Raw genomic sequence first — 26,423 nt, forward strand, 5'->3', positions numbered from 1 at the left:
ACATACGCTTTTAGCAGCTGCAGTCCTTCATGTCTCCAGTAGGTCTGCTGGTACATCACTATGCACCTGAGATTAAGGTCGGAAAACTACTGGTAAAGGTGAAAGACCAGTTTGCCATCTTGTGTGGTCAAAACTCAAGAGTAAGCGGTGTGAAGATTCAATTGCCCAGTATTTTGACACAGGTGTGGAATTGTCTCCAGTTCACCAAACTCTGTTCATCTAAAACAGCACTTTGAGAAAGGTGCCACGTATTAGTTTGGCAACTGTAGCATGAGACTGAACAAGCAGTGCTAATTGCCTCCCTTAAGTCTTGCAGAAATCATCCCTGGAGTTCTTGAAGGATGCAGAAGTCAAGCCATGTGGAGATGGGTGTCATGGGAAATCCCCAGTTTTCTACAGCCAGTGTATTTCTGGCAGTCAGACGGGTTGGAGATGCAAGAACATATTGGTGTGGCCGTGAAATACTCATTTGTGTAAGTCCTTCATCTCCCACAGGAATTTGTCTGTGCATGCAAGATCTGTGTTAATCTGGAGCCTGAGCCAAAAGACTCCTGGAAAGTTTCTGCCAGGTGATAGGTCTATCACATGCTAGGCACACAGACAGGGAAGAAGGACTTTTTACAGACTTGTCTGCTATAGTGAAATATTAATGAGTTGGACTTTGATTGGTTTAGTTCATGCCATTTCCTGATGTTTTTTGGTAAGTGGAGTGCCATACCTAAACTTTGCAGAATCTGTTTCTGTTTGTCCAACTTCTGTTGTAGGATTTCAGAACCTATTTGTGTTATGGCTTAAAAACTATTCTCAAAAGTACTGAATTGTTTAAACTAAAGATTGTGCTACTAGTCACCTGATAGTGCTTTGTACTTTCTAATGTGTCATGCTTCATGTGTATTTACATTTACTCTACATTTGAAGCGCTGTTGAAAGTAAGAGAAATGCATCTGCTGCCTGTTAATTCATTAAAAAAAAAATCTTCTTCCAGAAGGTGGTTCACTTGGGAAATTAACGTATTCTATGTGATAGGGGTTCCTCGGCTGTCACATCTGCACCGCTATCAAGCCATATACAAGAGTGTACTATAAAATTTTACACACCATTTTACAGAGCTAGGCACTTTCATCACTGTTGATCGTAACTAGAAAATGAAATAGGGGAATCTCTTGACTCTTACTTTCAGAGCTTGGTTACAAGTCCATTGAAGCCTATGACAGCTTTTTCAAAAATTTCAGTATATTGGAGGACATAATTCCCCAACATTAAAATAGTGAAACTGCATTGTTAGTGGGGATGTTGATTTGTGCGGGTTTTATTACTTAAATGTCATAATTGTAGGTTACTGGGACAAGCATTTTTGCCACCACCACAAATCAAAGGCGTCATCAAGTAATGTCGGTGAAGTTTTGCACTCACTGAGTCTCATCTGCGGTGTGTGGGGAGGATCTGTGAATAGTGTTTGAGAACTACAAAGATCCCGTTTCTGCCTTGCCAGTGCCTGAGTCACCAGTCTGAGTAGTACACTGCTCAGAGTTTTCTGAGACTCCAGAATGACGAAGAATGAACTGTAACCATTAAGGAACAGCATGTAATTGAGGGAAGTTTGGGAATGATGTTAAAGTTATGAAAGGTGCTAATTTTAGGTTACAGTTGTTAACACATTTTCATGATCAATTGCATAAAATCAGATTCTACCTTTCTCATTAATAAACAATTTGCAATACATAGGAAAGGGTAGACTGAGCAGTAGTGTCTGCATTCAGAAGGTTCTTTTAAAAGACTAGGGTAAAAGGGTGCTTAAATAAAATTAATTTGCCACATGCAAAAGATTTCTTACCAGGCTGACCAAATTCTTGTCAACTAATGAGAGGCTGAAAATCTGTTTGGAGAGCTAGTCTTGTTGCAAATGTTGCTGCACGGGAAAATAATTGCACCTTTTATCATGAAAATGTGAGCTCCAGAGTTCAGGGAAACAGTGCACAATTTTGCAGAAGGGAACACAGAGGTCATTCTGTGTGCATGCTCATTAAGGAAAGGAATTGCACTGGAATGTGGGAGGGTAGAGAGTAAAAATTCAAAGCGCCTATGTCTGCAAGAAAACAGGGCAGTATGTATGCCAGGTGACTTGTGATGTACAGACACCATACTGAAATGATTCTAAAAATGTTAAGGATGAAGATTAGTTTTACTGAAGACCACAGTCACTAGAAGTTGTCAGTTAGCTCTCCCCAAACGGATTAGTCAACTGTTATCCTTGAGCATGTATAGGAATGTCTGCTGGACCTGTGCTTTATTCAGGCACCAGTTCAGCAAGACTCTTAAGTGTATGCACAGTGTTAAAGAAGTATTGTAATTTCACTGAATTCTGGAGGATGCTGGATTCAAGGATGAACTAAAATCAGTAGGCTCACAGTGAGATACATACCTTACTGCAGGGTCCCAGTGAACAGTTCAGGTACGTGCTTAAAGGCAAGGAAACACTGCAAATCTGAGGATCCCAGTCTCCATCTGGGTCAGTTCCATTTGCTGTTCAGCAATGAAACTGCACTGTGAGAAGCAGTATTACATCTGTGAAGAAAAAAACAAGTGAATAATGACATTTGAAACCTGCTCTGTGGTTTAGGGAACAAGAATAGAGGAAAATCTGCCTCTCATACAGAGGCAGATGTAACATGACATACAGGGGTTGTAGAATGATATATTTATACATCTATTCTTTGAAGAGTATTTTAAGGCATTTATAAGTAATCATCCTAATACTGGGAGGTAATGATGATCCTTTGGGCTTCCTTTCTCGCGCCTTTGGTTTTCAGTGCCCATGCTAGACCTGATCCTGACTGATTGAAATCCATGAGAGTTTTGGAGTAAGGTTGAGGCCTCTCTAACACTGTATTCAAGCTGCACGAAGCAGAAGTCCTGTGGAAATAATAGAAACATTGAATTTTAAAGAGCATGTGGGGATCATTTTCAGTTCCTCAATTTTTTCATTAAAACTGATTTATTTTTACACTGTTATGGGTTAGTAGCAGTGCGGGCTGGGGTTGGACCAAAAGTGCTTGGTTTTCTCCAAAGTGGTCTGTTTGCTCACCTGAATGTGCCACTACTCCCATAGAAATGCAGTACTTGATGCAACTCAAGTGTTTACACAGCACTGTTGTAAAGTAGGCAATAAATTATTTCCTTTATGGGTAGACCTGTGGGTACATTCTGCTCACTGCTGTCTTAACTGAATATTAATAATTAATGAAAAAAAAATACATGAAGAATAGCAAAACTGACTTCTTATGCTGTTAGGGTAATACAACCTTTACTTGCTGCTGTACCAGGCCCTTTCCATCCTGCATGTGCTGTTCTGTACATGTGCTCCAGTGAAGGTCCTTGTGTGTCCCACAGCAGTCTGTTCCTAGCCCAGAACACCTGGACCCAGCTCACCCTGTTTATGGGCAAGTTTTTTTTTATTGACCATATTACACAGAACAAAAATATTAATCCCATAAGGCCCAGCCTTTGTTGTAAGGCCTGGATGGGTGATTACAAGTAACCCTTGCCTGATAAACCATCTTCCTGGTTGCCGGCTGTCCTTTGATGAGACAGTGTTTCAGGCAAATTCAGGATGAGCCACACCTTACTTCCTTACTTCCAGCTCTTGTGAACAGCAGGGATTGCTCCACTCCTCGCTCTACCATGCTGTCCTCTCCCTCCTTGCCTCAGGGGAGAACCAGGACCCTTGGTACAGCTGCCTCCCTAGCTCCCAGCTGAGATTAGAACGAGTGGAGGGCTCAAAGAGGAGCAGGGAGGGTCACAGAACCATTGACTCATTTAGGTTGCAAAAGACCTTTAAGATGATCGAGTCCAACTGTTAATCTAACGCTGCCAAGTCCACCACTAAACCATGTCCCTAAGCGCCACATCTACACTTCTTTCAAATACTTCAGGGATGGTGACTCAACCACTTCCCTGGGCAGCCTGTTCCAATGCTTGACAACCCTTTTGGTGAAGAAATTTTTCCTAATATCCAGTCTAAACCTCTCCCAGTGCAACTTGAGGCTGTTTCCTCTTGTCCTATCACTTCTTACTTGGGAGAAGAGACCTATCCCCACCTCACTACAACCTCCTTTCAGGTAGTTGTAGACAGTGATAAGGTCTCCCTTGAGCCTCCTTTTCTCCAAGCAAACAATCCCAGTTCCCTCAGCTGCCTCTCATAAGACTTGTTCTCCAGACACTTTGAGAAGAGCTAAACCACAGGGTGGCTTGAAGGGCACCATTGACAGGCTGTGAAAGGAAACAGAACAGGCACTGGGTAAACAGGTATTGATAAAGCAGCTTTGGGTTGGAAGATGCAAAAGGAATGGTTGAGCAGAGAAGACAGGTTTTTGGGGGCTCTAGGAAGCAGCACATGGGTGCTGAGAAGCAATAGATCCAAGGAAATTTTGTGTAGATTAATAATCCTGGAAGAAGAAGTAAAGGCGATACTTCAATAAATCAAGGACTAGGTTCATATTTACCCTCTCTATCCTTGCGTGATGTGAGCCAAATCTGGCTGATTTCCCTCACTTGAGCAGTGCCCCAAACACCATCTTACTAGGCTTCTCAAAGGAGCAAGAGGAATCTGTGCATATCAGAGCCAGATGTAATTAATGCATACATAGAACACATATAGAATGTATCTAATGTTACAGCAATACATTGCAAAAACACACAGCAGAAACGTGAGAATCATTACGTCAAAGATCAGAATAAAAGGAATCTGTTATTTTAAAGAATTTTTCCTGTGTCTTTTTCCAGGACAACCACCACACAGACATTTAGCTTGAGTTGAAAATGAACAAGACAACTGTACTGACCAGGACCACTTCAGCTTCCCCTAACTGCCTCAGGTTTTCATAACTGCTGAACCACTAATTTGTTTCATGCATGTTATCTCAAGTTTTCTAAAGAACATAAAACTCACCTCTTCCACCTCTACTCATGTTTAAATAAGATTGCACAAGAAATCAGGTAATAGTACCATGGCTAGAAGTAGCAGAATCAGGCTGGTAAACTCTATTTCGAGACTGGCATGCACAAACTCTTAATCTAATGTTTCGTAAGGCCCATAAACAGCTGGATTACTGCGATCCTCTGAGCAGGCTGACAGAATCAGCCTGATTCTGACCTCATACAAGCGCAAAAGAATTTCTGACTTTGTCCCTGTGTGCTGCATGCAGGTCTTTGGATAATACTTTAACCACGAACACAGTTCAAGGTTATCATTTCACATTAACGAATGTTGGCTGAGAGAATAATCTAAAGTAACCAATTAAGAATTACAATGGAAGCCTGTTGTAGTGAAGTCATGGAATTTTCTCCACTAAACCTCTCAGTTATGGGCCTGGTCCCACCATCTTGACTCTGAAGGGCTTTGACACTGGGGGATGATTGCAAGCTTGAGTCCTGCGGGAACAGGCCCACAAGCATCACTAGTTTGCATTAAAACAACTTGCAGCTTTCATTCTCTTCTCTGCAAGCAGGGTTTCACTGCAGCTGAGTTTCCTGTAAATGAGTGCCACAGAATTAATTACTTGGTCTAAAAATGATTCAGTTACCTTTTTCCTAATGTTCTGAGATTGCTTACAGGATGTCATTTTGAATCCACCTGGGTACTGGATATGTAGCATTGTATTTCTTCTCAAGGGACAAGTAACCAGGTTACCAGAAGAAGAAGAAAATAACCTGAATTCACATTTAATTCACTGTAATGTACTTGTCAATGTGAGTTTTACGGTGGCTTGTTTTTTTTTTAAGGATACTCATTACAGAAATAAATAGTGTAACCACATGTAGTTGCTGCAGTTGTTTTTCCCATGCATTAAAAAATTAAACAAAAATGTTAAACCTGAAGCTAAAAAACTCAATCTCAGAATTTTACAGGCACAGTAAAAGTCAGTGCTTAGGGATTTTACAGCCAGGAGAGATAATTTTGGTTATCTGCTTTGTCTAACATGAAACTCAGGTTGCCAGTCAGCAGCAACTTTTGTTTAGGGCTTTGTTTGAGTTAGATTGTTCTGCTGAAATTTAACACCTGCAAAAGCAAACAAAACTTCTTATTATTTAAGCCATTATTTACTCACCATTGCTGTGTGGTGGCATTTGAAACACAATACTTAATTGCTGCTTGAAGCACAGAAAAAGAGATCGTTTCAAATAGTACACATAGGTAACCGTGGGGAAAATGGTGACCGTAATCTTACTTGAAACTCCACCAGTATTTCAAAAGGCCTTAGCAATACACTAATGATACTGCATGCTGCATTTTAAGGTAATTCCTTTAAAGAGGGGAGTTTTGTTACATTCTTCTTTTTTTTTTTTTTTAAATAAGGGTGCAGACTGAACTCTGAGACAAGAAAGAACTTTGTGCAAGACTGTGCTGTTATCTAAAGAATATTGTTTCTTATCATTCTGGATTCGTACAGCACAGCTAAACCCACTACAGTGATGAGTGAGCAATTATTTCAGGCGACAGGGGTGGAGGGTACTGAGAGCAATGCAGGGAAGGAGCACATTTAGATATCAGGAAAGATAACACAGTAGAAATCATTCCGTGACATTGCTCGCTTTAGGACAGCCTCCTAAAGGGATCAGGAGAGTTCCCATCAGTTTGAACACAACTGGAAAAAATGCTGTGTTGCTAGAGATGGTTGTGCTTGGAGAGGAAGAGTGTGGGTGAAGTGCTTTTGTTAGCCCTGCCATGTTGCTTCCCAGGAGCAGCTTAGGTGCAGCTCTCCAGGCTGCCCCTGAACCCTGCCAGGCACATCTGCTCTGTGGAGGGTCCCCCCCCGCACAACTGCCTGGTGGCTTTCTCTGCAAGCACATCCAGCTCTTGCTCCGCCCGGTGAATCAGCTGCACGTGCACACCCTGCTCGGTTGTCATCTCTGAGGCCCTTTTGGCATCCTCCTGCCACACAGTGTCAGCAGGTGAAGGGGAGCGAGGCCAGCAGCCAAGACTCGGGTTTTCTGCTTGGTGCTACTGTCCTGCCCTGGCAGAGCAGCCATGGAGGGCTGGCCAGGGAAGCTGCCCCACTGGCCTGGCCTGCCGTGCCCATGGAGAGGGCCGAGCCCTTCTCACAGGCTTTTGCAAGCCTCGAAGACCAGCTTCCCCACGGATCGTAGGCAAGACGCCACTTGTGGCCCTAGGCCCAGGGCCTTGGATGCTCTGAGCACAGGTTGTGCCTGAGGTGACTGCGCTTCAACACTCGGTGTCAAAAGCAGGGCACGTTACTTGGTGTGGCCTGCTCTGAAGCTCTTGTAACAACATCCCAAGTGCTCACATCTGGCTTAAAAATGAACCCTGCAAAAGAAGGCCATAGCTGACATACTTTCACCTCACTCTCCATTTGCTCTGGCAGGCAGACCACAGTCAGGGAGGACAACACAGAGCAACCAACTTTCTCATTGGAAAATGCCACACCTGACAGTGTAGTGTGCCTGAGGGACTCTATGGTTCACCCATGTCTACAAGATGTTTCCAGCTGTTGTGCTTCTGGTCTCTGGGGCTGGCTTTGGAGGAGGTATTCCAAGGCAAGTCTATGAAGGTCTCCAGTGGACATATGTTTGTACTAAACCACCCAAATGAGTCTGTAAAGCCAAATGACATAGATGGGAAAAACAGACAATCTTCTTGGATACAGAAACTCCATGTGTGATTGCTGCAATGACAATGTTTTTACCGCTGCAAGATAATTAAACATACTGAACAATTAACTCATGAACCACTAGCTCTGGAGTCACCAGATCCTCGCTCTCAACTGATACCAGGTGGAGGGACACAACACCCTGCTTCTGGAGTCCAGTGGCACCTCACCCTTCTCCTCCCACACTGTAAGTGCTTGAAGGTCGAAACAGAGCAGTGGACCAACAATCTGGCTTCAAAGGCGTTGCTAGCAATTGCCGAGAGGTCATGCAGATGAAACCAAGGCACAGAAGGCAATCATAAGGTTACATGTTATAGATTTCACCCCCTCATCTTACATTTGTCTTTTATTAAAAGAGGCCGAAGAATTCATCGTGCCACTTTTAAAAGATAATCAGCTTACTAAGTAAGTGAAACACTGAGCTAAGCCATGTTCTGCCCAGGAGCAAACCAAGTCTGTGTGAGATCCTGGTTACATCTGAGGCAACACTTCAGCTCTATTTTGAAGGCTTAAGTGGTACTTAGTTAGTACCTAGGTCCTGAGTTATCTGCTGCAAACAGGTGAAATTCACCAGCTATTTTAAAGGTAGCATAATAATACTATTTTCCAAAGTGTTTTGAGGAGTTGCTAGCCAACATGCTACAAGACTTGGTGTTTATCTTTTGTGTCATGCGTCAGAGGTAATTACTTCACAAACTAGGTGTGTCATTAAGAAGGACTGAAAACTCCCTTTGTTTCAGGTTGCCTGCATGCCTCAGTGTGGCAGGTGAGCAGTAATCAGCCCCATCCCCTTCTCCTCCAGTGAGGCCTCACAGAAGTTATTTGGTTTGGTAGCCTCTTTGTTTCTGAGTTACTGGCTTTGGGGCAGCAAGGGCTGATGAGATAAGGTGACTGTGTATCTGCAACCTTGACATAAAGTGGATTTAGTTTGCCCTCAGTGTTTAGCAGGGTTGTTGAAAACTAATTAAGGATATATGTAGCCATTTGTAAATTGCCTATGAGCCATTTGTTATGAAACACAAATAGCTTTTTCTCATGAATGAATATTTAATTGAGGTACAGATCCAAGTAAGGCCTTGCAAAATATCAGAGTTAAAATTCAGGTCTGGTGAAAGTAGGCAGTGTTTTGCTTTGTTTAGCAATGTCACCCTGCTTATACCTGCCTTGTATTTGGTCTGATGTCTTTATCAGTGCCTACCTGTTTTAGCATTATTTTGTTATCAAAGAGCAAACAGAGGATTTCCCAAGAGATAGGTGGATTCTTGTACTTCAGACTCCAGCTTAGTGTCTTACTCACGATATACTAAAGTCAAAATTACCCTCCTTTATCTCCGAGAGAAGTCTCCATTGTATATTCTCTCCTAATGCAGTGCTGGGAGTTCCCTGTGAAGCCTCTACTGCTGTTGAGCAGCTGCAGCTTGAGTGGAGCAGAAATAACTTTACCTCCTAATGACATTTGGAAATGTTCGTATCCACAGCAGAAGCAAGTGGTGCAGAGTAGGAGAGCTAATGTACAGACCAGTAATAAACAGCAGCCCAAATATTACATATTTTCTGTTTCCCTTGCTATTGGATGCATATTTTAAGGTTAACCAGCCTTACACTACAAAATAAACCTGATCTCTAATGTTCAAAGGGGGAGAGGCCTTGTGTATAGAGCCCTTAAATAAGGCTAAAATATGGCAAGATAATCTGGAAGAGCCAGTCCTGAGAGGAAAAATAGACTAGAGTGATATTTGGGATCTTCTGAACTTTACCTAGTAACCTCTGCATCAAGCAATTATTTCTGTTTCCATTAGGGAAGAATATGAGAAAATGGTCTTTTGATAGCTGGCACCTAACTGCACAGTAATGCACAGCTTGTATCACTGACTTGGCTCGGGCAAGAGCCATGCTAGGTGTTTTATCTTGGCTGAGTATTTAACTGCAAATTGCATTATAGGTAGTGCATCTTCTGAAACTGAATGAGAAATACAAGTACCAGTCTACGCAAGTGACTTCTACAACTTATACTGGCACTTGGCCATGGAGAGAACTGGACAGGAGGTAGAATCACTGTCATTCAGTCTTGAGGCTGGAGTTTAAAGCCTTTCTAATGTTACAGGCTTGGTTTGAGAATCACCAGGTGAAACTCAACAGTTTTGTTAATGCTGAAAGTCAAACAACATAGCCCTTCTGATCTTAAAAGGTGTGAGTCAGCATCGTACCACAGGAAAAGAAAATGTACTCTATGTCCATTAATTGTACATTGAACTCTGCACTCTTATTTTAGCCCTGAAATCCTGAATTCTGGTACTTTTAGTTAAGTTAACTTACTATTTGTATTTTTGAACTCTTACAGCCTCATTCCCACAGTGACAGTGATAGATGTCAGCGGTATATATAATTATAAAACAACCTGGAGTAAAAAAACCTTCAGTACACAGACAGGAATTGTTTTTTCCTCTGTCAATGAGTGGGCATTTATTTTGCCTTCACCTTCCTTACTACTCATGCCTGCTCTAAGAACACATCTGTGCTCCATTTGTGAAGCATGTGAACTAAGTTAGTTCACATTATTTGACCTGCTGTTTTTGTCAACACCGTCTTTATACATCTCTAGTTTGACGTTAAAAAAACCAAACAAACCAAAAACAAAACTAGACGAGCTGGTCCCTATAGAAAGAGTTCAGATGTGCAGGGGCTATTTGCATTATATGGCACTCAAGTCTGGTTTTAATCAGATTCCAAATAAAAAAAGCACAAAGGATGATATCAAGGTGGAACAGAGATTACTTAACCAGGGGAACTCCCTTCCTCTTTCCTTTCTTATCATACGCGTTAAGATCATTATTTCATTTTGAGACGTAAAAGCTGTGTTGCCTCTAGTTTCCATTTGCTTTGAGTCTTGGACAAACATAGCTGAATATACATGTGGTATGATCTCCACAAATTCAGTATGTCATGAACTTGTTATTTTACACATTTTTAAGCAATGATTTTTGACTTGATTGTTCTCATTCAGTAGATTCAGAAAACTCTCAGTGCTTTTTCTATTTGTTTTTTTTTTTTGGGTAAGATCCATAAATCATTGTGGATTTCAGTTACAGAGATGATTACTATAGATTTTCCTTCCCTGACCACATGCATGTTTAAACCTGCCTTTGAGTAATATTTTATCTATATTTTACCTACCACTAAGTGTTGCCTTCCCCATTCTTTGTAAATAATTTCTCAGTCTCAGTGTATTCAAAATGTAAATGCCAAATTATGATTTGTTTCAGTCCAAAAGAAGATTTCATTGCACAGTTTGCATCACTCCCTGTGAAATTTTCCTGTAGAAGAAGTGAAGAATGTGTTACTGGAGTTGTTACCAAGACAACTGTCATGGGAACTGAAAGCAAATTGGCCTTGGGACTTTTCAGAATTTTTGCTGAGAAGAAACATATTCAGAATCTTCCTTTAAGCTTTTCTCTCCTTTTATGATGGGTAAGAACAAACCAGATAAAATCCTGAAGTCTTGTCTGCTTCTTTTTCCTTCTAACCACATCTAAAATAATCCTTCATGAGCTTCGTTATATATATATTTCTTCATAACCTAGCATGTCCTCATAGGGCTGCATGATGATCAATCAGAGGGCAAGGTAATCCCAAGGAAAACTTGGGGGTGCAGCTGGAAAATAAAACGAATGCAAAGATAAGGTTCTTCCAGCATGTAACCATTGGATCATTTAATGAGGTTTATTTCCAGGCCTGAACTCACCTAACCATTTGTTAGTACAAAAAAACCTTGTGGGAACCCACGTTTAGTGGAAAAAAAAAACATTAACTGAACTTGGCAGAAGCTTCACATTTAGCAACAAGTGAAAATGAAGTGCAAGCTTTGTGCTCTTTTACCTCTTATATCCCCTTTAAAAGAAACCCAGAGAATGTCAACAGCACTTTGTCAATAGATGCTGGTCCACTGTGACCTGAATTCGTTGGATTTTCAATAAGCTCAGCATGGGTAGTGGGGAAGCAGTTCTCAGTGCAGACAGAACTAGAACTCTCCAGGTCCTTGTCCACTCTTCTTGAAGGCTGACATTTCAGGAATTATAATGCTAAAATCTCAGAAACTGCAGTGGGGAATAAGCTTCCTATTCAGTCATGCACAATGGAAAGAAGCTATTGTCAATAATACCATATGGTTCTTTTTTCTCCTGCATCTCTTCCAACTGACAGAGAAAATCACCTTCTTGACTGTCCTAGATGACAGCAAATCTCGTTAAATTTCTACAACATGGCTCAGAACATGGCATCCTTTAACTACTGTACTGAATGTCCTTTCTTTTAACTGCTATAATAAATGCAGTCTGTGAGTTGTGAAGAGGACAGAGTTAGCTACTATAGATTCCCAGTTAGTGAAAAAGTCCTGGAGTAAAACTGCAAACAAACCAGCAGAGATGCTGCAAAACTCTTCCAGCTATGCCTTGCCAAACCTGGATAAAGATTTCTATATGGAGAAACAGGGAGTTCAGGTCTGCTTTTGTTGAGAGTATTGATTTTGCATGAGCAACCAAGAATGGGGTTTTTTAGGGTGCAAGATTCCATGTTTTTCCCAGTTCCAGGATGATCCGGCTTAGGAAGTTTTATGTTGACTAAAAATTGGCAGGCACCAAGACTGTTAAGGAAAGGCCACTTTATAGCAACAGGAGTTGCTTTAGCAAATTCTGGCAAATACTTGGATTTCATAAATGTTTTACATCAAGTTGGAGTGTTATTACAGGTTAAAGCACAACAGGAAAATTAAATGAATCTTCTCTTTAAGGGAAGGCTTGATGAGGATGACCGTTTGGTTAGGGGTCAGTAAGGTACAGAAACTGTTACAGAGAAGGAAACAGAAACTGGGTTCTGCTACTGACCTGCTGAGCAATCAAGATCCTTTCATCACCTCCTCTGCCTTAGTAATTCCTGTAAAATGTTAGTAATGCTATCCTCTTAATAAAGCAGGTTAAGAATAAGTGCTGGATCAGAGCAGATCTTAATCCTGTAACATAAAGGCTTCATTTTGATTTGAGTGTTATGCTTAATTGTGAGGTCTGACTGAAGGTGCTCTGATTAGGGTAGATATAAAATCTCTCTTTCTTAGCTAATGCTGAAATCTAGAAGTAACCAAGTTCCATAGATTTTTCATGTTCCCCAACTTCTACTTTTATATATTTTTTTTCCCCAGATTTCTATTTCTGCCCCAGCCTGTCCTGATGGGGGTTGATTGCTCTGCACCCATTTCATGTCTGCTCAAATATTCCCTCACCCAGACTCCAGAGGGGATTCAGTCTGTAAGCATTCTTAGATGATGCTTTTCAGTATTGTACATGGTGCCCATGCTCCCAACCTGTCAGGATACTCTCAGGAAAACCAGAGAACTGAGGGCTTCCACCCCACCTCTGGAGGAGAGGAGAGCTAGATTGGTTTGCATCTGCAAAGGATCAGTAGGCTTCTGTATAAAGGGAAGAAGGCGCTGGCATTATATAGCTTGCCATCCTTTGGGGGAGAGGAAAAAAAATATCAAGGAAGGAGCTCAGGGACCCAGCTATAGAAGAAAGTTTCATATTGTCACTAAAAAAGTGTTTAATAAGGCACCGTGCTCTGCAGGCAAGAGGGTTTGAAAACACACATAGCAGAAGGTGGAAGCCTAAGGAGGTGAAGGATCTCTAATGTATACTCCAAGTTGGCAGTTGTTCTGGTTCCTTCCACAGAAGACAATTCTTCCTGTCTAAGCTTGATATGTTCATGGTGGTTGGTTTTGGGTGGAGTGGTGTTGAGTCAGCTGGTAGTTATGGATACCATTGAGGTATCTACCTTTCCCCAGGTATTGCAAGCGATTATGGGAGAATAGCACAAGGTTATGTGCTGTGGCAAACAGGAACCTAAAGATTGTATGTTGCCACACTTAATTATTAGTTACCTAAATTCCTTTTGCCTCTAGGTCTGTGTGGTTAGGAAGCAATGGTAAGCGTAAAAAATAATCAGGGGGTTAAGCTTGGATATGTAACTAACAAATGGAAACAAATACTTACCTGACTGATTCAAGATTCATAAACTTTGAAGATATTATGATCTATTAAATGAGGCATCACTCTGACATGGAATAGATCCAGCATGGAGCCCCAGGATGATGGTCTCTGCACCCATGTTGAGCTACAGACAGGAAAGGATTTTGGGAATAGAAATCTAGGATAGAAATGGGCTTCCCATTAGATCAGTGCAATACTCTGTTTCTAGGGTATGCAGACACACAGAAGTTGTTTTGGCTTTTCTTTTTCCTGTCACAGCCAAAACTCTGGATTTTAAGACTAAAGAATGAAAATACCTCATCTCTATCCTTTTCCACCCCCCAAAAAACCCCACAGATGCCACTTAAGGTTCTGAATGAGAGCTGCAAAAGCTGGGTTCTTAAAGCACTCCTTACTTGGAACAGTTGCTCCTTACGCTTGGCAGCCTACACAAAACACTGTGATAATCTGGTCTGGTCCATGTCCAGTATTATCCTACTGAATAAGGCATGAATCCCAGCATAAACTTATTGCTTAATAGAAGAACACAGAAAGTCGCTTCACAAATCATATTTTGTTAAATTGACCTGATCCAAGTAAATCACAGTGGAATTATTTCATCGGAAAACTGAAGCCGTAACTGTTTCCCACAGATGTTTGATCTCATGGCCCTTTTCTTGGAAGCTGTTCAGCTCAGACTTTCTTCTCACCTGCTGTTGCAAACTGCCGCCCCCATGGCTCCGTTTTGATAGTAAAGTTTCCTTTAATCCCTGAGGATCATGCAACAGGAACGGAATATAACTGTGAATTCTCTCAGCCTCTGATTTGGCTTCCCTCCCCTTTCTCTCACAGACGTGACACTGTAATGATTCTTTTATTTCCTGTGGTACTACCAGTTGCTGCCTAGTGGACTCTGTGAAGGAAGACACCATTTGGATCTCCTTCGGTGCAGAGCTGTATTGTTAGGGCTGTCCTTTCTGTTACCACCCCTTTGATATTTCCCAGGCTCTCTCCTGCCCTGTATTTTTTCCATTTAGTGGGTCATTACTCGCCTTGTTCTGTGCCTCCCTGTTCCCACCCTATGCTTTTCTGACCAAACAGCCAGACGCTGCTTGAACTGGGGATGTTGCAGGCAACAGCTCAGGTACCGGCTGTGTGATTTCCTTACCTTACAAGCTCAACCTCATGCCATTGCCGGCACAATGGAAAAGCTGCGTCCCACAGGCTGCTGCCTATGCCCACGGAAATACAGTGTGCTCTTGTGCCCAGCCAAGAGCAGGGATGCTGTGGGAGACCTGCAGAACTCGCAGACACAATCTGCAGGAGTGCGTTCCTGGGTGAGGAGGGAGAAGGAACAAGGGGCAGAGACACAGAATTTGTAGTCTTTGCCTATAAAGTATTAGGCTACTTGCATGATCTTTTGTGGTCTCGATGAAAGATCAGGGCCAACTGAAGTATACTCTTTGCTTTCTAGTTTCTAAGCTAAGATTTTCAAACTTTTCCCTCTTGCTGCCGTTGTTGAAAACGTGTTTTACTACGCAAAGCAATCCTGTGTTTTGTTATAGCAATCGTTATCTCCCGACTTGGCACTTCAAGAAACACAGCGACTGTTACAGACTAGCGACGAAACACACGAAGTGCCGGCGCCCGTCCTTACGGGGAGCAGTACGGCATTCCCGGTTCCCCGGGCTGGAGGCAGGGGCAGCGGGGCGCTGGGGGAGCCCCGCACGGCAGCCCGCCCGCCGCCCCCTCTCCGTCCCCTGGTCAGGACCCCTTCCCCGAGCCAACCCCCGGCCCCGCCGCCCCGGCTGGCGGCACGGGCAGGTGCGGGCGCGGCGGCGGGGCTCGCCCCGGCAGCCATGTTGCGATGGGCAGGGCGGCGGGGCTTGGCGCCGGGGGTGAGGGGTCTCGGGTGGGGGGCACGGAACGGGCGGCGCAAGGAGTGCCCGCCGCGGCCCTGCCCCTGCCCCTACCCCTGCCCGGCGGGCCACCGGCGCGGCGCCGCCCCCGCCCAGCAGCACCTGTTGCCCGACGGTTGGCGGGCGGCCCCGCCTGCCTCTCACGCCGCGGGGGCTGGCTGGCGGCTCCGGACCCGGGTCCCTCCTGCGCGCCGTGGGCGTCGAAGCGAGGCCGGCAGGGGTGCCCGGCGACCGGGGGAGGCCGGTGCCGCGCTCGGAAAGCGCCGGGGGGAGCGGCGGGTAATGGCCGGCGGCGGTGAGTCACCGCGGCGGCCCCACCTGCGTACTTAACCGCCGCCGGGCGGCCGGCGCCGCACTCGTGGGCTGTGCTGCTGCCGTGGCCGGGAGCGGCTCCTTCCTCCTCACAAGGCGCTCGGCTGAGGCGAGGCAGCCGCTGCGTGAGCGTTTGTCTTGGGAGCAGGAGAAGCACCGGGACCCCTCAAAATGCCGAAGCCGGTAAGCGGGGCACGGGGTGGGGGAAGCGCCCTACGGGGCCGTGCCGGGGCCCGCCGGGCGCTGGCCGTTCGGGGCTGCCCGAGCCCGGGCGCCTGACGGGGCGGTCGGCTCCCGGTGCCGCGGCGGCGGCTTCTGCGGGGTCCCGCTGCCCCGCGCTGGAAGGGCTGGGCCCGGGTCCCCGCCGCGCCCCTGGCCCGAGCTCCCCGCACCGGGACGGGGCTCTCCGGACCGAGCACCCGCAGAACTTCTCCGCGGTGCGCGGCGGGAGCCGCGGGCTCCCCCCGGTTCGCACGGGCGCTCCAGAGCCGAGCAAGCGGCCGCTGGAAGCGGGAGGGCTCACCGGGGCGGCTCGCTTCGGCCGTGCGTGCCGCCGGCGTCACGGAGGCCCCTCGGTGGGCTGGGGGTGCGGGGCCTCGCCTTCCCGCCGCCCCCCCGCTGCGGCGGCAGGGGAGGGAGCTCCGGGAGGGTGCTGGAGGGATCAAAGGGTGGATCGCTCCGTCTTCTGCAGCGCTGCCGCGCTAGAAACATACGGACGACCCCAGCAACTCTGAAAGAGCTTTTACCACACTCCCGCTAACGAGAGAGAGCCAAACTGCGCAGACCTCCATTCAGTATTTGCATGGCCTGTGCGTTTTTCTACAGGAAACGTGCATGTGCCTGTAAACGTTGGAGAAACTTTTTTCCCCTTGCTTTGCTAAAAAGCTAATGCCAGGGACTCTTAACGCACTTCTCCGCGCTGCTCTTTACTAGTCACTATCAAAAACCTGCTTCTTCTTTTTGTCTCCTTTTTTTTTTTTTTTAAATTGAACAAACTTGACTATCTTTTTTCGTCCCTGTCACTTTCTTGATGCAACAACCCCCCCCCCCCCCCCCCCCCCGAATCTCATAGTGCATATTTTGCTTGTTTTAAAGTCTGCTGGTTAGAAACTATTAATTCCCTTGGGGAACCAACTGCCTGATGCGAAGCCTTGAGCAGTCGTTGGACCAGGCACACTTTTGAGCCCTGATGAGCATAATCAGAACGAATTGTTGTTGCTGTCTATTTTCAATAGAGGCAGTATTTCTTAAAATACAGCACAGTGAAGGACTCAAGCGAGTATTAGCTGCACTCTGTGAAATGAGAGTTAACAGGCTTATCTTTATGGTAATAAGCAATTGATGTTTTACCACCATAACATTAAAGTTAGATTTAATGTACTCCACCCCCCCCCAAAAAAAAAAAAAAAAAAGAAAAAAGTGGTTAGGTTAATTTAGATTGCAGTTTCTGTAAACCAACTAAAAAAAAAAAAAGGTACCAAGTCGTTTTCAGTTTCTTTGGCTGTATTTCATCAGTAGGAGGTGACATATTACTGCATATAAAAATGTATACTGGAAGGACCCTTCTGCAACTGGGGGAACAAATATATAATTTATAATGCATGGATATAAAAGGTTGTGTGTGAATAATCTCTCTCAGCCTTATTAGCCATTTGCTAATTACAGAGTGCTTTCTTGAAATATCTTGGTCAGAATAATCTGAAATCCTGATTTAGGACTAAGTCGTACTGGAAGCCATGGATAGGTGTCGAAAGACTCTTTAATCTCTTAAAAAAAAAAACAAACCCACAAACAAACAAAAAAACCCCCAACAACAACAAAAAAAAACCAAAACAAACCCCACCAAATAACATCACAACAACAAAAAAACCCCACCAAAAATCAAACAGCTGTATTCATCCTTTTACCTGGCATGGCTATGTTCATATTCTGTCATAGATGGTGATTTTTGTTTGTTTCTTTGCTTACTAGCCACTGAATAACAGAAATGGATGGTGTAAACTGCTGCCTTCTGGGGAAGGACAGCTGTACTTTAATGATTTCTGAGATGTGACCTACTAGCTGGGATTTATGGACGCGGCTTCATGCCAGTAGCTTGTACAATATAAGTGCCTTTTTTAATCTGCTGCTCAGTAGGGCTAACTGCCACCTTACTGTAAAACAAAAAGGAATTTTGCAGAGGTTATTTTAATAAAACACACTGTTTGGTCTGACTGCTTCAGACTGAGACTGGATTTGGATCCTTCCCAACCCAGCTCATTTGGTCTTAATACAGCTAAATAGGATTCCTGTGCGTTTGCAGGGGGCCGGGGGAGAGAATGTAAAGCCGTCACTCCAGAGGCAGAACTGTGTTCAGGATGAATGTGACAACAGCCTTTGGCATGCGTGAGGAATGATAGCATGAACTCTTGGGACGCACAGGGAAGCAGTTTGTTTCTGAGAGGTGTTTAACATGGCTACTAAATATTTATTACCTACGCTTATTTGCATGTGTCTTGTCTGCATGGCAGAAGTAAATATGATGTTGCTTGGCAGACTTCATGCTGCTGTGGGAGTTTGAAACACTGGTCATCAGTTGTTTATAAGTAAAGATTAAGATGCCAAAGCAAAACTTTGGCAATGCTAACCCACACCCCCTAAAACCAGTAAGTTAAACCTTTTATATGAAACTGTTGGTTTTAAAAAATTAAGCATGTATGCACAAAGCTTACAGATCATGTAGTTTATTCTTTCACAGTAAAAAAATAGTAAATCCATTAACACTAGAACATATTTTAATGGAGTACCAAAGTGCTAGAAAGCGAACTATATTCCAGATTTTGTGGTAATGTTTAATCACAATTAGTGGGATCTGATGCATGTTTATAGCACTCAAATTTTAGTAACAGTAAAAAAAAAATATCTGAAATAAATGTATTTGTTAGTATAGGCAAGTGTTGATTTATAATTCGAATACAGTCAGTCTGCCATGTTTGACAGTTACAAAGTAATGAGGTCTCTCTAAGGTAAGCTATAAATATATAACTTGTAGCAGTTCATAAGGGCTGATGGCTGGGAGTTCATCAACAGTTCAGATACATAATTTCCATCTAGTCTGTACAGAGGTTCATTAGGCTTCACAGGTGGTGAATTATTATGTAAGGAAATGCAAGGGATGTCATCTTGTCCAAATCTTGCTATGCTATCTGGAAACAAGTGAAATGCTAAATAAACTTATTTGCTCAGCTTTACATCTTTTCATTGCTGTAGTGCCTGCATGCACTCCGTGTTTTTCTTAGGTGTGTGTTACCAGTTTATTTCTGTTTGACTCACTGAATGGATGGTGTTTCAGCTGAATTACATCCTTTTGCAAAACAAACCAGTCTAATAAATTGTGGCAAGAACAGCATGGCTGTGGGCTAATGAACAGTGCTTACTGAAGAAGGGAATATGATCTCTGGTCTGCAGACCTGTTAATTTGATCTGACCTACCAGCAGTTACTTTATCGAAGGTAGATTATTTATTTTTTTTTAATTTCCTCTTGGGAGAAAAAAAAAATTAAAGCTTCACAAGAAATGAAGTCAGCTTTGCAGTAGAGCATTTGATGTAGTGTCACACAAGAATCTGTAATACTTGTGTGTATGCGTATAAAATGTGTAAGGAGAGCACAGCAGTAAATGCAGTCTAACAGCTTCTGGTGCTGAAGAGAAAATAAAGTGAATGACATCCAGAAGCACCATTTTTTAATACCTTTACTAATAGCCTGTGGTCAGAAAGCTGAGCATACTAATGAAATCTGCTAATGCCGTGCTGTTGAGGGGGAGGTATTATTGATGCAGAGGACCACCATATACAGGGGGTTGAAGGGCTGGGGCAAGAAGGTCCCATTGCAATAGTTAAACTTGGAGGTGTGGAGGAAGAAGGTGCCTCACTATATAGGATGGGAGGATATGGGTTCATCGGTGGTAGTATGACTGTCTTGTGCATGCCATCTGCAATGCATAGGGTTTCTCTAACAGAAAGCATTAATAGAAGGTGCTAGCGAACTCTTTCCTTGAATATAAGTTGCCCTTACCTGTGTCCAGAAGAGACAAATTCAAAGCTGAATGTAGAGAAGGGTTTGGGGATGACTAGAGGCAGAAAACCACTTCACAATAAGAGAGTGCTTGGCTGGTTTAGCATGGCAGAATTAAAGAAGTTACCTCTTCCTTCACCTGTATAAAATGTAAAGGTTCAAATGCCAAAGAAGAGGAAGAATTGCTCTAAGCAGAACTCGTGGCTCAAGAGACTTTTAAACATTAGAGCAGTCAAGTGTGTGTGGTGTGGTTTAGGATATTTTTTTGTTTGTTTTTTTGGATTTGGTGGTGTTGGTGTTGTGGGTGGGTAGGAGTGGGGTTTTTTTACTCCTTGTTGCTCTTATTAGGAGACTGTTCCAGGACCTAACATCCCTTAACATAAAGCTTGACAAGGAGACGATTTAATGCTGCTGCCTGTAGGAGTGGGGAACAGGAACCGATGACTCAAAAGCTTTTTCCCACCCGTTTTGTTGTTAATAATGTGCTAGTGTGTGCTAAGCATTAGGTGGTTAGACAAGTCCTCCATACCTGTTTGATGCTGAATATACATGAATTCTGAAAAAAAGTCCTTGAAGACAGCATGCAAGTCTTCTGCCAAACCTTCAGCTGTCTGTGAACAGGTTATGGCATCATAAGTTCAACAGGTTTATGACAAGCTAGGCCAAAGAGATGCAAATGTAGTGACAGGAATTTATGCTAAATACAAATAATAATTGTTCTCAGATATTCCTAATTTATTCTTGATTATGTATCTTTTAACTACACATAGCAGTTTTGTCTGAGTTCTTCACAGCAGATTGCTAGAACTGGACAGAAATAAAAATATATTTTCATATCCTTAAGTGCTTATAATTAATTAAAATACTCTTAGCTTATGGATAGTTATAGATTTAGCCAGGAATAAAATCTTACACTCTCCTTGTAAGCACCAATTGCAGTACATCGGATGATTTGGTGTATAGCATACTTGATACCAGGAGGTGTATCTGTGGTGCAAAATGGAAATGTAAGGAAGCTTCCCTATGCCAAATGTGAGAACTCCCACTCATAGCTGCAAAAGGAAGGTGGAGGGTCCTATTAACAGTAAATGTAAGGAGTAGTTCGCAACTAAAGTTGTAAGAGAATGAGCTCACAGTTGTGCCAAAAACCTTATTTACTGCATGAGCTGAGTAAGCATTTCTGAGGGCAGTTTGTTCTGGGATGTTAGCTGTTCCAGAGAAATCAAGGGTGTTAACTGTTATGTTAGTCACTGCTTAAAGAATTTCTTAGCCTTCTTAAAGGGCAGAGGGGGGGAGATAAGCCTTCCTGTTCTTCCTCCCTCCGCCTACATGAACGTCTTCCTCAGTCCATGAAAAAAAGCTGTGGTATGTCAGGACTTTTTGAGAATAAGTCGTCTTGATGACCACTGAAGATTCCCGAATCACTGTTGTTCTTGTTTGGCACTCTGTCCAAAGAGCTTTATGCACGCTGCAAATCCCATAATCACTCAATTGACCTTGAAGGAAGGCAGTGCTGCCTAAGATCAGTGAACCACACTGCACACTGTTAAGTAATGTATTTTAGCTGTGTTGTGTGCTTGCTTTGAAGCCTGGTTTCAGCATTAGATAAAAATTTAGCCTGTGAGCTGAGCAGTGCAGCTTTTTGCAGAAGCAACTGAAGTGTCTGGCTTTTACTGAGCCATGTATGGGATCCTTTCCCCTAGGAAAGGGAGAAAATTTTTGCTATGTGAGGCTGGAAACAAGACGTAGCTCAAGTACAGCAGCTAACCATGTTGCTTCCATATTGCTCATCTGTTCAGATCCAGATTTTGTTTCTCCTAATTCCTACTTCATAGTGGGGAAAAATCACCTGCCTTCTCTGCATCCGCTCTCATCTTTGAGAGCGCATGAGTAGCAGCCATGTGCTCAGCTGGGACTGATGAGCACCTGATACTATCAGCTCTCAATTAAAGTAAAAATCCGAAGTCTAAGAATTAACATGCAGGATTCATCTTCTAATTGACTAAGCTAGAGAAATTGTTGCCTGATGACCAAAGACTTGTATTTGGCTACTTACTGTGTAGGCTCAACGGAAGAGGTGCTGACACCCCTACAGTAAGTCTGTAGCCGCCTGCTAGCTTTGGGAAGGGAGTGTGGAATTGCCCTTTTTGAGAGAGGGTTATTGTGCTCTTGCTTCTCCCTCCCAGTTTCATGAACAGCTCTAGCTGTTTTGTAAAATGCAGAGGCATCACTATCACCATCTCTTCCTGTCTTGATTTTACATGAAATTATCTGTATTTGCTGTGATTATTACAGCCTCTGTGTGTGTAATGTGTGTGAGAGGCTTCTCTGGGGATGAGTCAATAGGCATCCAGTTGATGAATCCTGAACACACTTATGAAATGGGTGTAGAGATGCTCAGTTCTGCCAAGAGACCACCATTCTGCAGATGCATAGAGCAGATCTGAGCTGCCTGAAGAAGTAGAGATTAAAGAATCTCACATTTATACTGGGGTGCCTGAATTTAACCAGTGTAGCCCGGTAGAGGACTTAAAAGTCTGTATGGTAAGATCTGGGCTTCAGAGCTCTTTGTGGGAGCTAAAGTTACTCTTAACATCTTGCCGAGTACACTTTAATTAAGCAAGCTAAGCTTTCACAACCTTTTGTCTTTGTAGATATAAGTGATCATAGAAAGTTCCTGGTGTACAAAGTATGTGGTGTGAATTAGAGGGTGGCTTTGCGTAATTGATATTTAGTGATCTCGCTGTAGGAGAGAATAGCTTTTGCCTTTAAAAACTGATGCAGCTGTGCAAGGAAACTTTTGAAAGTTACTTTTTCTGCCTGCACTATTCTCTGGGTACGCTTTGGGAATCACTGGTGCATATTTGTTTGCCATCACACTTCTGTAGTGAAGGGCCTGTGAAGAGTTTCATCTCAGAAGCCCTCAAGCTGTTTGAGGGGTCAGGAAGTGGTATTTTGCTGATCCTTCCAATCACTTTCCCTGTGTGATCTATAGCTTCTCAAGAGCAATCTCTTTGTGCTTAGGTGACATTCCAGGACTTGCAATGACCTACCTTTATCAGGGAGCAAATAGTACCTGTTTTGTACTGTTTGAAGTACCTTGTTGGGAAGTGTAAGCATTGTAATGTATAGGATGTAAATCAGGTTATCAAGCTATCAGAGGTGATCACATCACAGAATCCCACTCATAAATTTCGCAAATACCATGTGGTACGTTCCACCAAAGTCCATGAGGTAAAATGAAAGACGCTGATTATGGAACAGGTAAAACAGAAGGGTAGGGTATTGAATCGATAAATCCCTCTTTGACAAATGGATTCTTATCTAGAATGCAGAATGAATGTACATCATTACCAGGTCTTGTGTGACTTGCTGAACTGCTATTTCTTGTTAAGTAAATGGGGTTCATGTCCCTTCTGCACTTAGACTTCTGTAAGAGCATGGCTGGCCTTGTAGGTGAGGCAGAAAGCCCCTGTAGCCTGATAGTATACCCCTGATGTTGGCCAAAAGCTGATGCCTGAGGAAGAGTATTTCAAAGATACACATCATTGCTTTCCTCTGAGCTGCTGCAAAGGTTTTGGAGGCTGGAAGTTCCTATATAATGAGTTACTAAATGGATTTCTGTGAACTTGTCCGGTTTCCCCTTGAAGCCATGTGAATTCCAGCATCCACAGTATGCTTTAACAAAGGCTGTCCTAGATAACCTTCACACTGTTTGGAAAGTTATCTAAAAAACTCCTTGCTACAACACTATTTAAAAAGCCTTTTTCTTGTTCAGAGTGGTGATGCCCTGTAGTTATACTATTGATAGCGCAATGAACATGTGGTCTTTGTCCACCCTGTTCATGTAACTCATTAATTTATGTGCTCTTATATCCTAGCCTCAGTTAATTTTCTTGCAAACTGAGAAGTCCTAACTAGCTTAGTTGATCCTTGCATGGAAATTATTCCATGCCTTTGAACATCCTTGAGCTTTTTCCAGTTTGCATCTGATGAAAATACTGCTTTGTGTCCTATAACATCTCCATCTAGGAAGAGCATGGTTGTTGAGAACATTTCTCCAACAGCTGGTTCTTGGTCCCCTTAAACGCTCACGGCATAATCCTGTGAGATTAAATAATAATTTAGGTCTCTGAGAGAAGCCTTTTCAAAGCTACTAATCTGGCTTGCCTGCCAATTGACTACCTGGAGTTCCAGCTAGACATCTCATTTTCTTTGAGCTATTGGCCTAAAACACCAGTCACAGAAACTGTAGAAACTTGGCTGTACAAACTGAAACGCAAACTCTGCTGTCACTTGAAGTGACAGAAGCCTACTGTTTCTCTAGCAAGTAATTGGGAAACAAGTATCTGAAGAGGCTTTTTGGCTTGGAAAGAACCCCAATTCAAGAGTAGTTCTACACAGTGGAAATAAAAATGTCCTGTTTAAAGTATCTTTCCCCAGCATTGATTCTCCAGTGTGGAAGAAACACAATCTACTCCCTACAGAAACAAGCAGCCCAAAAAAGGCTACTTTCCTCTAAACAATTTGTTTACAGTCACAGGCTCTCCCTGCATTCACACAGCCCACTCTGCTCCAATATAATGTGCTGGTTGTCCACCCCTGAAGAACAACCATCATACCTTGTGCTAGTACTGTTCATGCCGGGACTACTGAAGGTGTTGAGAGCTGTACACTGACAGGCTGTGTGGCTGCTGGGTCTCCAGGTGAGTATCTGTCAGACTTCTGACTCTTCGGAATGGCTCTGGGTTTTCCATGCATGTCGTTAGAACCTATGCCTCTGCATAAGTTTTGGAATAAAAGGCACCAGTATTGGTGTAGAATCTGCCTTGGATTCAGGGGAAGCTCTGAGGCTATTACAGCTTTTATTTAGATTATTCATGCCTTCAGACCTCTTCACTGTTTGTTGCGACTTGGTAGTGTGGAGTTTGACTTTTGCGTAAATTGTTGTGTGCCTGTCACTTCCAAATGAAAAAGCCAAGCAGAGGTATGAAATTGTGCTTGTGTTCTGGATCAAGACTATGATGTACTCCGCATTTTTTTAATTTTATTTTCCCTTACAAGAATCACAGAAGGATCATATTACTTTATGTAGCTGACTCATATAAATATTGGAGATGTTACATTGTTTACAAGATTCTTAAATCCTAATAAAACTTGACATCTTAAACCTCTGTTTTATCTACACTTGTCCCCATGTTGATGTTTTTGATGGAAGACCACGAAAGATGATCTGATTCACTTGGACTCTGAGTGACTTAGTGAGATAAAGCTTATTTAAGGATTGGTTGTGGGGCTTTTGTTTAAACTTCATGTGTAAAGCCTTAGTCTTGCAACTTCATTACGTTTAATTAGATGCAACAGCAGTCATGATAAAACAGTCTGTGCATGAAAGAGTTTGTTCCAGTGGCCTGTAGATTCCCTTTGTATTTATCCTTTAGGTACAAAGGACCTCTTGTTGCTGCTGCAGTCAGTGTTCCTAAATCCATCCTAACATCCACTGAGGGCAAATGGCTTGTCCAAGCAGCAGTGCCGCGCTGAGCCTGCTGTCACTGGTGTGTGTTCCTTCTGTAAAGAATAGGCTCTAGCTTGTACACAGACATTCCAACAATGCTAACAGTATTATACAGCATCAGAAAGTCTTAAAACTTAATGTATTTCAACAGAACACCATAAACCCTCCTTCTGCTTCTTAATGTTGTCTGTGTTCAGAGTAAGCCATTCTTGGATCCCTCACAGAAAGTGAGAGCAAATGTTTTGCATGAAGAACATATCGGCTTCCTAAATGCACAAGCGCTTTGTTTAAGGGCAATATCCTGGGGCCTTTCAGGCTCAAACTGCATTGCTTTATGTCTTGCCAGAACATTTAAAAAAAAAAAATTAAAATTTTAATAAGGCATCTGTGTCTCAATTTTTTTTACTTCTTCCTAACTCAAGACAGAATGATGTAGGTTGCTTGTTAAGGAAGAGTTGGGGGAAACCTTGGTGGGTGAAGAAAGATTTTTCTCTGGGAAGAGTACTTGCTTGTTTTTACTGTTTCACTGAGCAAATAATGTTAACTGTATGGAGCTGACTAGAGGTGGTGGAAGGTGCTGGAAGTCTGGCTGAGACCTAGGCATTTGGGAACCGGGGCCATCGGAGGTGGTGTCATGTGAGCTTGCCACACCTGCATGGAATCTTCATGATCTTATGGCATGCAGGACGTTATTGCTTGACCTTAGGTAAAGAACTGGATTACAGCCATGGCTGCTTCTCAGCTTTTCATGCAGATGCCTGCTATGCAGTTATTATGTGCTGACAGAGGATATATCAGGCTTTGGTTAAGGAAACTGAGATAGGCAGGTAATTTAGTATATCATCTTCTTCTGCTCATCTAAACTAAAAAAGTTTAAACTTATGTGCTAGGATTATCTTCATGCTTAATTATAAGGAAGATTTTGTGCTATCTCATGAAGA

At 43.1% G+C, this 26,423-nt stretch overlaps 1 protein-coding gene across 1 annotated transcript in view; it reads left to right on the top strand.

Moving 5' to 3' along the window:
* The first annotated feature begins 15,704 nt into the window (after positions 1 to 15,704).
* EZR (ezrin) overlaps positions 15,705 to 26,423 on the top strand; it is a 36,090-nt gene continuing 25,371 nt past the window's right edge. Inside the window, exon 1 of the mRNA XM_037391843.1 lies at positions 15,705 to 16,095. Within this exon, the coding sequence (XP_037247740.1) occupies positions 16,084 to 16,095 (12 nt within the window). The 5' untranslated portion in view covers positions 15,705 to 16,083. The remainder of the gene's footprint in view (positions 16,096 to 26,423) is intronic.

This window comes from Falco rusticolus, chromosome 6, assembly GCF_015220075.1.
Source record: "Falco rusticolus isolate bFalRus1 chromosome 6, bFalRus1.pri, whole genome shotgun sequence".
Lineage (NCBI taxonomy): Eukaryota > Metazoa > Chordata > Aves > Falconiformes > Falconidae > Falco > Falco rusticolus.